This window comes from Sylvia atricapilla, chromosome 12 (assembly GCF_009819655.1).
Source record: "Sylvia atricapilla isolate bSylAtr1 chromosome 12, bSylAtr1.pri, whole genome shotgun sequence".
In the NCBI taxonomy this organism is placed as follows: Eukaryota; Metazoa; Chordata; class Aves; order Passeriformes; family Sylviidae; genus Sylvia; species Sylvia atricapilla.
Window position 1 is genome coordinate 6,697,383 of NC_089151.1, and position 10,755 is coordinate 6,708,137.

At 57.3% G+C, this 10,755-nt stretch overlaps 2 protein-coding genes across 3 annotated transcripts; one reads left to right on the forward strand and one right to left on the reverse strand.

The window, feature by feature from the left end:
• Positions 1-716: 716 nt before the first annotated feature.
• Positions 717-4,555, reverse strand: USB1 (U6 snRNA biogenesis phosphodiesterase 1). Its single transcript, XM_066327575.1, has 7 exons — positions 4,415-4,555; positions 4,160-4,311; positions 3,863-4,046; positions 3,294-3,347; positions 2,173-2,278; positions 1,449-1,532; positions 717-1,155 (listed from the first exon to the last, which is right to left on the reverse strand). Exons 1-7 carry the CDS (start codon positions 4,516-4,518, stop codon positions 1,051-1,053), a joined length of 789 nt encoding a protein of 262 aa, XP_066183672.1. The 5' UTR covers positions 4,519-4,555; the 3' UTR covers positions 717-1,050.
• Positions 4,556-5,049: 494 nt separating this feature from the next.
• ZNF319 (zinc finger protein 319) lies at positions 5,050-10,197 on the forward strand. Of its 2 annotated transcripts, none has more exons than XM_066327573.1 (2): positions 5,050-5,263; positions 6,725-10,197. In XM_066327573.1, the coding sequence occupies exon 2, from the start codon at positions 7,102-7,104 to the stop codon at positions 8,761-8,763; it is 1,662 nt and encodes a 553-aa protein (XP_066183670.1). In that variant the 5' UTR covers positions 5,050-5,263; positions 6,725-7,101; the 3' UTR covers positions 8,764-10,197. The 2 variants fall into 2 exon arrangements, with proteins under 2 accessions (XP_066183670.1, XP_066183671.1); XM_066327574.1 differs by lacking the exon at positions 5,050-5,263 and adding an exon at positions 5,338-5,454.
• Positions 10,198-10,755: the final 558 nt, after the last annotated feature.

Below are 10,755 nucleotides of genomic sequence, written 5' to 3' on the forward strand. Positions count from 1 at the left end.
GAGATGCTCCCACAGAAAAAGCCACTCTCGTGTGCCAGGACAGCACACGAGAGCACTGACAGACGTGGCCTCACGTGAAGCCTGCAGGAGTTGTGCGTGTCTGAAAGGAAACAGCTGAAATACACACAGACGCAGTTTTATGACACCAGGAGACAGATTTTTACTGCTCAGGAGTTCTGGACAGACATGGAATAAAAGATTCAGGGCATTACATCAGCATCCTGTTCCAACTACCTGAGAGGTTGCAGCTGACCAACTTGCAGGAACAAAAGGATTAAAAAGGAGCTTTCTCCCAAGGGACGATGTCCAGCCTGCAATCCCCATGGTCATCATCCACCTGGGTGCTGATCACACAGGGAAGAAGCGTGGAGCCTGAGCAGGAGCCACCACCCCTTGACTCACCTGTGGGCACTGCCCTCCCAGCTCAGACAAACACTGACACTGTCCATTCCAGGGCTCACCCACACCTGGCAGCAAGCTCTTATTGTTTGGCAAAAGGATCAGACACTGAAATGTCTCTACAGAGGCAGCAGCAGTGTGAGAGGGACACAACATGACTCAGGAGTTTGTCCCAGCTGCCTTACAGTCGGAAAACACTCAGGGAAGAGGATCCAGCTCCATGTCCTTGCCTTTTGCTACTCAAAACATGTCCAAAGCCTCCCAACAATCTGGCAGTGCTACTTCCCACTGTGAGAGACACTCTCCCTTTAGTAGCAGCTTCCCACGCTACCTTCTTCCTCCTTCCCATAAGGCATCTATGGCTTTTGAAGATTTTTTTTTTCTTTTTTTAAAAAAATCAGCAAAATTAGCGACCGTGGGATGTCTGGAATCGCCGGTGCTGACTGCAGCACATCCAGCAGCGAGGATGAAATCTGCTACAAACATACTTTTCTTCAGCTCAAACTGGAAGTGGCCTGACTCAAGGCCACAGACACCGCAGGGACGCTGAGCAGGCAAGAAGAGCATGGAGGTGCGTGACAGCCCACACCACCCAGAGCTGTGCCACACGATGGTCTTCGAGGCTCCAAAATGCACAGCCCCAGTGCACCCCTACCTCAAGGGGAAGGAGAAGTACTTGTTCCCCGACTTGCAGCGGATTTGCTCCCATTGGATACGCAGCAGGAATGCTGACTCCTCAAACCCATCCACAATGTCCTGGAAAATAAGAGGCAGGAGTCAGTACCAGGAGGGTGGATCTGCCAGAGGATGGAGTCGGCAGCTCCCTCTAAAGCAAGTCACAGATGAAGCCATGTGCAGCTGCAAGCCTCTGATTTCCCTCGGGAGGGTGATTTAACTCACGTTCCCCCCCAAAAGCTTCTCATCTTTCATCCCAGTGAGGTTTGTCCTGCTCGGTGAAGAGAATTTCCCACTCTCTAGCCCTGGCAGGGAGATGTGGCTGGACTCCAGCTCTGCCCTCCCCCTGCTCTCCACAGCACCTGGGGACACACCTGGAGCTCCCGCAGACACTGCCCTTCCAGCCGGCCAGACAGGTCCCCGACGCACCAGGCCAAGCTGATGTGGAACGATGGGTCCTGAAGACAAAACAGGGATAAGGATGAGAGGGATAAAGGAGGCTTTGCTCAATGCACAGAGCCACAGTGGGAGATCTGGCAGGATGCTGCTGCCCTGTCTGGGATCACAGAGGCTGGAGGGTCCCAAAGCTGGGAGTCCTCTCTGCCAACTCAACAACGCAGAGCTGATATGGACAGTGCTGGAGGCAAGAGGAGTCCTGGGCAGCCCAGCCCTTTTGGACACCAGTGGGGAAGGCTGCCTGGTTCCCAGCCTCCCTGTGCGCAACTCTGCAGCTGTGGGAGAATCTCAGCACTGGTCCTGGAGCAGGTACATGGCTGGGTCACTTCTGAATAACCCACATCAGCTCCCTGCTCAGCTCTGGAGACAGACAAACTGGAATCTGGCCCTTCAAAATCCCAAACCTGTTCCCAAAGCTAGTGCCAAGCAAAAAGGCTGGACTAATGCACAAGAAAGTTGCCCAAGCCAAAGACACAAGGATTGTCCTCATTCCCACAGTGCCCATTCTATCCTAGGACAACCCTGCTTCCATGCACAGCAGGGCAGCCACTGCAACTGACTCCTGTTTATTTGAGTGAACATCTCACAGAGAACCAGCCGGCATGTCCAGACTGGCAGGGAAGTAAGCAGGAAACGCCTCACCTTGTAGAATATGGGAAGGTCAAATTCCTCTAGAACTCTGTCCACCTCCGAGACCAGCTCCAGCAACTGGAAATGCCCAGCAGAGACCTCCAAGCCAATAAATGTCCTAAAGAAAGGCAAGGAGATACAGCAAGCACCTTTTCATGCTGCAGAAAGCACAGCTGTAAGAATAGTTAGCCCTACATTCCTACTGGGCAAGCTCCCTACTCCCTAACACAAGAAAGTCTGAGGAATGCCAGGTTTAAGCATCCAGGGATGATTGTATTCAGAAGAAAAGCAGATGATGTGATAGCAGGGAGAAGCACAACTGGACGATAAACCACGTAGATTTACTAACCCAGTACCTTTTGGGACACAAAAATTAATTTTCCAGGCAAAGGATGCACTGGATGGGAATTTCAGCAGAGTGCCATGCTCATGCAGGAGCTGCATTAAAAAAGTGGAAGTTGCTGGAGAGGTTTTACAGTGTGACAGGAAGCAGGGAATGGGAAGTACCAAGCTGGAGAGACATGACAAAGTGGTCAGCACCTCCTCCAGGACTGTTGGGATGACACTTTCTAGAGTCATTTAGAATCATCATTTCCTCTCCTCCAGGAGGGAAGCAGAAGATTCAAATGTCACCCAGGTTCCATATCCACTTTTTCCTACCCATGACTGTCTTGGGCTGCCTTTCCCACCAGACTCAGCAACTTTTTGCAATTTTAATCACCTTTGCTTTGACATTCAAAAAATCTTAATTGCATTCCGTTGGAATCAGGCTTCTGAGCTGACGCCCAGGAGAATTAGCACCATCTCAGCTATTTCTCTCCAGCTCTTGGAAGACCTGCACTACAATTTCACGACTGGCACTGCTGCCAAAAGAGGTGGTCCCACTCTGCTCGCCCCAGGCTGTGCACGTCGGCTAACGACACCAAAGGCTTGCAGAGAACCAGCGCCAAAGCTAAAAACTTGTACAGATGGCTGGGGAAAGGTGTGAAATGTCTGGAGATGATCTGGAGGTGATCACATACTGTGTTGTGACACAGCCCAACCGTGGGACAGGCAGGGTGGCGCTTCCCATCCACACAGTACCTTGCTCAGGCTTCTCCTGGGGCAGGCAGGCTGCTCCACTGTGCACTCACCTAGTTTTGTTCTGGTTGGTGTAAACCTTCACTTGGTCAGCCACGCAGAAGAATCTGAAATAAGATCCTATTTCAGCTGCAAGTCAAAAAAAAAAAAAAAAAAAAAAAAAAAAAAAAAGCGGGGGAGGGAAGATGAGGAAGGGCCAGGATTGTTACCAAGCCATGGAAAGATACAGGCAAATGTATGCTGTAATTGGACAGAACTGGTGCAACCAGAACCTTTTGCAGCTCAAATTAATTAATTCCCCTCCCATTTCCAGCCCTCCAAAGCCTGGACAGTGACAGAAGCCCTGAGGCAGCTGATGCTCAGGTGGTGCCTGAGCCAGATGTAAGCAACAAAACTATTCATGGTTTAGGGGATGGCACGGCTCTGGCCTGATCCTGGAAAGCCAAAACCTGGCGTGTCTGGTGCCAGATCCTGAGGCAGTGAGGAAAAATCCCCAGGGCTTTAATGTTCTGCCAGCGCCAGGTGCCAAGGACACCTTAGGGCGTGGATGCTGGCAAAACACGGATCCCGAGGGCAGAGCAGGGCTGCGGGGAGCGCTCTCCCGGGGCGCTGCCAAACCCACCTGTGGAAGGCGGCCAGGCGCTCCCTGAGGGAGCGAACGAAGGGCTCGATCCAGTGGTAGCGCAGCACCACGCACTGCGACAGGCTCAGGTGGAACTCCTCCATGGCAGCCAGCGACGGGACGTAGGTGCGGGCGCGGGACACCAGCAGCTCCAGCAGCTCCAGGAATTCCTCCTGGGCCATGTCTGCGGGGCAGCGCCGTCAGAGGACCCTGGGGCGCAGCGGCTGTTCCGTCCCGCCATCCCCCCGAAGCCACCCCGGTGCCGGTGCCGGTCCCCCCCGCAGGTCCGGTACCTACAGGGCAGGTAGACGTGCGTGGCCCAGTTGCCCCGCTCGTGGGGGAAGCCGCGCACGCGGCCGCCGTGCCGGGAGCTGTCATCGCTCACGGCCTCCTCCGGGTCCGGGTCTCCCGGCAGCCCAGCGGGCGCGGGCAGGCGGGGGCGGCCGGCGCTGCGGGACCGGAGCGGGGTGAGAACGAGGAAGAGGAGGAGGAAGGCCGCGCGCTCCCGCCGCCTCCCGCGCTCTCCTGCCGCCACCACCCCACCGCTCCCACCTGGCCCCGGGGGACCCCTGCGCACCGCCGCCCCGGCTCCCCCCTTCCTCCTCTTGCTCCTGCTCCTCCTCGGAGCTGCTGTAGCCCACCAGCGCGGCGCTCATGGCCGCGGCCCCCGCCGGCACGGCCCGGTCCCCGCTGGCGGCGGCCGCGCAGCTGCCGGCGCGGCCCGGCAGGGGGCAGCACCCGCCGCGCCCGCCCCGCCTCCTCCGCCGCCGCCGCGGCCGCCCCGGCCCGCTCCGTTCCGCTCGCTCCGCTGCGCTCCCGCCCGCCGCTCGCTCCCTTCCCTCCCTCCCTTCCTCCCGGCTCCCGCCTCCACGCCAGCGCGGGGCTCGGGCGCAGCGCGCAGGCCGCGGCCCTGCCGCCGGCGAGGCCTCCTCCCGCCGCAGGTGAGCGGCCCGGCCGCCGCCGCCGCCCTTTGTGTGCGCCTCGCCGGGGCGGGGGCGGCCCCGGGCGGGCAGCGACCCCCTACACCCGAGCCCACCGCGGGGGCCTCCCGGCGCGGCGGCGGCGAAGGCCTCGGGGCGCCGTCCCCTCGCTGCCAGCGGGGCCGCCCGATGGGGAGCGGCGAGCGGCGGGCCGGGCCTGGCCGCGGGCTGCGGCGGCGGCGGCTGCTGATGGCCTGCGAGCTCCCGGGCCGCCCCCGCGCCCCGCGGCCCTGAGGCGGCCCGGGCCCGGCGGGAGCGGGCCGGGCCATGCCGAGAGGGCCGCCTCGCCAGTTTGAAAGTACCTCTGCGCTCCCGACCGCGCTCCCTAAATGGTTGTCGCTTCCCACCTCCCACGGAGGGATGAGTTAGGCTGGAGCTGGCGCCGACGCGGGTCCCCGCGCAGAGCCCTCGGTAAGCCAAGGTTAGTATCGCTCTTCCCTGCGAGGGGCACAGTCTTCCCTTCCCGTTAGGCCGGGATGCGTCGCCGGTGGGTTCATCCTGCCGCGGTTCGCGGTGTCTGCGGAGGAAGGTGGCGCCCGGGCTGGGCTGAAGTTTGGTGTCCCGCCGAGCTCGGGTGCAGGTACCGTCACTGCGAGCACTCGCTTCGTCAAGGTGAGCTCTGTAGGAGAAGGAGGGCATCCTGCGTGCTGGCAGGGCTGCCATGGGGCCTTTGGGGGCTTTACTGCTGAAACTGTGCTGGAGCACAAAATAATGAAGTCAGAGGTGGGTCCAGCGCTACCTGAGCTGTGGGGCTCAACTCAGTCTCAGCTGAGTGCTGATGGAGGTGGGAATGCTGTTAAGTGAGATTCACTGGTGCTCTTTATTGCTTAGTTTTAGACATAAAGAATATTCTCGTGGTAGACCAAGGATTTCCTTACCCTGGGGGCAGATGTTTTGGCACAGACATGGAACTGCTGTTATGGGGCTGGCAGCTTGAGGCCCAGGAGTGTTGGTGGCTGCTGCTCACCAGGGCTTGCACCTTCTTCTCTCTTGAGGTGTGTTGACACTGCTGCTGTCTGCTGCTTGCTGGTGGGTCTTACTCTTCTTTAAGTTGGTACCAGGTTTTATTGGACATCTTTAGAAAGACTGGAACTTTTCAGTGAGCACAAGCCTAATGGTGCTCTCTAGCAGGGGCAGGCTACAGCTCTTGCATAGGTTTTTTGGCTTCAGTGTACTTTTATTCCGTGGTTTGGTAGGATGTTCAGCTAAACCACTGCTTTAACTCTCCTTTTATCTTCACAGAGTGATCCCTGTGGGTTCTGTGTTCTGTCTGAGGATAGGATAACACTGAGGGAAAATCTTCTTCTGAGCTCTCTGGCTCTTCCAGTCTACAAGCACTGCCCAGAGAGGGGGAAATGCTTTGCATACATCCCTTGGGTGATGGGCTCGATATCCAGGCTGCAGGAGGAGCAGAACCGTTTCACAGGGCTGTTTCAGCTGGAGGGGGATCATGTTAGGATGCCACATTTTACACTGACACCTGTAAAATCTAACCCAGTTGCTTCTTGATTGCACGGTGTTTGGGGCATAGCCTGTGCAGAGAGACAGATGTTGTGGGACAGTGCCACAGCAGTACTGGAGATCCAGTGAGCCACTCAAGGCTGAGCTAAGTGGGTCCTGAGCAGTTGTGCTGCCGCTTGTGAGAGCACAACACCCAAACGTGTGCCTGGCTGTGTCTGGGCAGAGCCCAGCCCTTCCCAGGCTGAGAACTCCCTGTCCCAGGCCCTTTGCACAGCAGCAGCTGGGGCTTTGGTTCCACACTGGCTTCCTGGTAGCTGTGCAGGGATGCAGGAGAGTTTTCAAAGAGAGCTATGGGGAAAGTTGATAGAGAATTGCCCACGTTTCTTCTAAGATTTGACATGAGCTGTGTTCTTTTTTGCAGAGAGGTTCTTCTCGCTCCCTGGGTTGCTTCCTGCGCCCTTCCCAAGTGTGATCACATCACAGCCAGCACGGAGAAGGGCCTCCTCTTGTCTTCAAGGCACTTGCCTCTGCCTCCTGTTCTTTTGTCCAAAAGAAGGAAAAGCCAGACTAAATCAGTCCATAAAGAACTTGTGCTGGTCTAAGGAGGAGGCTCTGGAGTCTCTTCACCTCTTTTCCTCCCAGGATCCTGGCTGTGAGCTGGATTTTCTGGTCTCAACATCAGGGATCAGTTACAGGGAATCAGGATCTCAGAGTCTTTTGGTTTTGCTTTTACTTGAACCCTTTCAACCGGGAAGCTGAAGCTATCACTGCTAAAATCCCATTTTTTTTTTCCCAAGCATGTCAGAAAGCTGGCAGCAGCAACAGCAGCAACCACAGCAGCCACCGCCACCGCAGCAGCACCACGCTGGGGCAGCCGCCCTCCCAGAGCACTCCATCCCTCCCAGCACTGCTGACAACCCCTTGGGCTGTGCTGTGTACGGCATCCTGCTCCAGCCGGACCCCGGGCTGCAGCACCACCAGCACGCCCCCATCCAGGCTGGAGAACCATCCCACAAGTGCGGTGTGTGTGGCCATGACCTCGCTCACCTCTCCAACCCCCATGAGCACCAGTGCTTGCCAGGCCATGACCGCTCTTTCCAGTGTACCCAGTGCCTGAAGATCTTCCACCAGGCCACCGACCTCCTCGAACACCAGTGTATCCAGGTGGAGCAGAAGCCCTTTGTGTGTGGGGTTTGCAAGATGGGCTTCTCCCTGCTGACCTCGCTGGCGCAGCACCACAACGTCCACAACGGCAACGCCATGAAGTGCTCTATCTGTGAGAAAACCTACAAGCCTCCCGAGGTAGAGCATTCACAGCCTCTCGACCCCTCGGAGAAGCCCTACAGCTGCTCCATCTGTCAGAAAACCTTCAAGCACCTCTCGGAGCTGTCCCGGCACGAGCGCATCCACACGGGTGAGAAGCCGTACAAGTGCACGCTGTGCGACAAGAGCTTCAGCCAGTCCTCCCACCTGGTGCACCACAAACGGACGCACAGCTCGGAGCGGCCCTACAAGTGCACGGTGTGCGAGAAGACCTTCAAGCACCGCTCCCACCTGGTGCGCCACATGTACGCGCACTCGGGGGAGCACCTCTTCAAGTGCAACGTCTGCGAGCTGCACTTCAAGGAGTCCTCGGAGCTGCTGCAGCACCCCTGCACGCCCAGCGGGGAGCGGCCCTTCCGCTGCGGGGAGTGCCAGAAGGCCTTCAAGCGCCCGTCGGACCTGCGGCAGCACGAGCGCACGCACAGCGAGGAGCGGCCCTTCAAGTGCGACCTGTGCCAGATGAGCTTCAAGCAGCAGTACGCGCTCATGCGCCACCGCCGCACGCACAAGGCCGAGGAGCGCTTCAAGTGCAACCTGTGCGAGAAGGGCTTCGTGCAGCCCTCGCACTTGGTGTACCACCAGCACGTGCACGGCATAGAGAACCTCTTCAAGTGCAACGTGTGCCAGAAAGGCTTCAACCAGTCCTCGGAACTGCTGCGGCACAAGTGCGTGCAGAACGCGGAGCGGCCCTTCAAGTGCGCGGTGTGCAACAAGTCCTACAAGCGGGCCTCGGCTCTGCAGAAGCACCAGCTGGCCCACTGCGCCGAGAAGCCGCTCAAGTGCACGCTCTGCGAGAGACGTTTCTTCTCCTCCTCGGAGTTCGTGCAGCACCGCTGCGACCCGGCCCGCGAGAAGCCCCTCAAGTGCCCCGACTGTGAAAAGCGGTTCAAGTACGCCTCGGACCTGCAGCGCCACCGGCGCGTGCACACGGGCGAGAAGCCCTACAAGTGCTCCTCCTGCGAGAAGGCCTTCAAGCAGCGCGAGCACCTCAACAAGCACCACAGCGTGCACGCCCGGGAGCAGCAGTACAAGTGCATGTGGTGCGGGGAGCGGTTCCTGGACTTGGGCCTGCTGCAGGAGCACAGCGTGCAGCACACGGCCGAGGGTGCCTACCAGGTGGCTGCCTGCTTGCCATGAGCCTCCCGCCACGCGGTGGCTTTCAGCTCGCATGGGACGCTCCCGAGCCTCGGCCTTCCCTTCCCTCTCCTCGGTCGTTGCCAACCTCCAGGAGTGTGGGGGAAAGGGGAGTACGGTGTGTGGGCAGGTGGACTTTCCTCTGGCCTCGGTGGTTGATATGACACCTGTATCAAAGTAGCAGCAGACGACGTGAACATCTCAAAGGGGTGGAAAGGAAGGAGGGAGGTGGAGAGAGGAAACTATGCCTGTAGATGCCTGGTGTTCTCTGGACTGTAGTTCATGCTGTTCCTGCAGTCCAGTCCTGGGAGCTCAGCAGTCTGTGGCAGGCGCCAGCTCTTTGCATGCAGCTTTTTTCCCCTGCCCTGCCCGGCAGGGTTGGTGGGGAGGGCTGGGTGATTCTCCTCCTGGAGAGGGTTTAGGAGCAAGGCAGAGCCAGCACTCCCTTCTCCCAGGGTGTGCTGCTTGGCATGGAGGTAGCAGGTTTCTGCTGCTGGGGTCTCCCAGCTTGGTCCAGGCTCCGGTGAGGGCACCAATTCAGATCATTAGTTTTGATTGAGTGCCCAAACCTCCCCTGCTCTCCCTGCTTCTAGAGTGTTGAAAGGGAAAAGCCATGGGGCTTCACAGCTCCAAAAAGCACTTTGGCATTGCTGCTTTTGCAGTTGCTGGCTATCACACTCTGCAAGGGTTCTGAGGGAGCCTGCCTGCCCCCTGTCCCTGCCAACTGCACAGGGAACTGTAGGAAGCACTGTGCTGCTCCCAGAAAGCATGGCAAGGAGCACTGGGACAGTCTGCCCGGGAGGAGATCATGGATTCTCCCTCTCTGGAGACATTCAAAACCCACCTGGACATATTTCTGTGTAACCTGCTTTAGGTGACCCTGACTTAGCAGGGGGATTGGATTAGATGATCTCCAAAGGTCCTTCCAACCCTAACAGTTCCATGATTCTCTTACAGCACTCATACCCTGCTCCCGACCAAAAGCCTGGCATTCAAGAGCTGCTTCCCAAGGGACCTAGCCCTCCTGCTGAGCCTTGACTCCAGCCCCTTGAGCACCCCTGGGGCTGATAGTGGTACCTCCAGCAGGGTCAGGCAAAGGGCTGTCACAGCTCCAACACTAAAGGGTGAGATGAGCACTACAATAACCTACAACTGCAGAGGTGTTGCCATGGCCAGCAGTAACCACGGCACGTGGCAGGGGCTTGGTGTCTGATTTGCTGGAGGAACCAGAGTGAACCAAGAGAATTCCTTTCTGGACTGCAGGCTCGGCTCCATGGGGAGGGCAAATTAGCAGTGGGTAAAGGAGAAGTCTATTTTTTCCCCCTCTTGCAGAAGTCCTGTTTTATCCCTTTGCCCTTTCTTTACCTCGTCTGTATTTTTCAGGTTTTGCACACTTCTTGTAAACATCACTTAAAAATAAATTTCCCCTAGCAAGGTTGATACAGCCTCAGGTGTTTTCCTCTGCAGGAATTGGCTGGCTTCTCATGTCAGTTAGATGCCTTGAAGGTTGAAGATGTGCCTACTAGGTTGTCCTCCAGCCTTCCCCCCTCTGTCTTTGGAGATATTAAGATGTTAAGTATCCATCTATGGAGATGTTCAGTCCCTGACTGGATGTGGTCCTGGACAACCTGCTGTAGCTGACCCTGTGCAGGCAAGAGTTGGACCTGATGGTCTTCAGAGGTCCCTGCCAGCTGTGGTGCTCTTGTGAGGTTGTAGTCAACAGCAGCCAGTAAGTTGCCCATGTGCTGCACGGGTGAATAGGACAAGGTTAATAAATTGTCCGTGGCAAGTGTAGACAGATTAACCTTGCATTTGGTTGGACTGGGTCTGCATCTCTGTTGGGGGACACTTGTCTGAAAGGTGGAGAAAGGCTGTAGGTTTCCATTTCCAGAATAGTGAGGGAGAACAGGGTTCATTTTCAGGGGCTGGGACAGTGCAGTGACAGGGTAGACCCTGGGGCTGAGTCTTCTTCACAACTCTAAGGAGATTAAAACA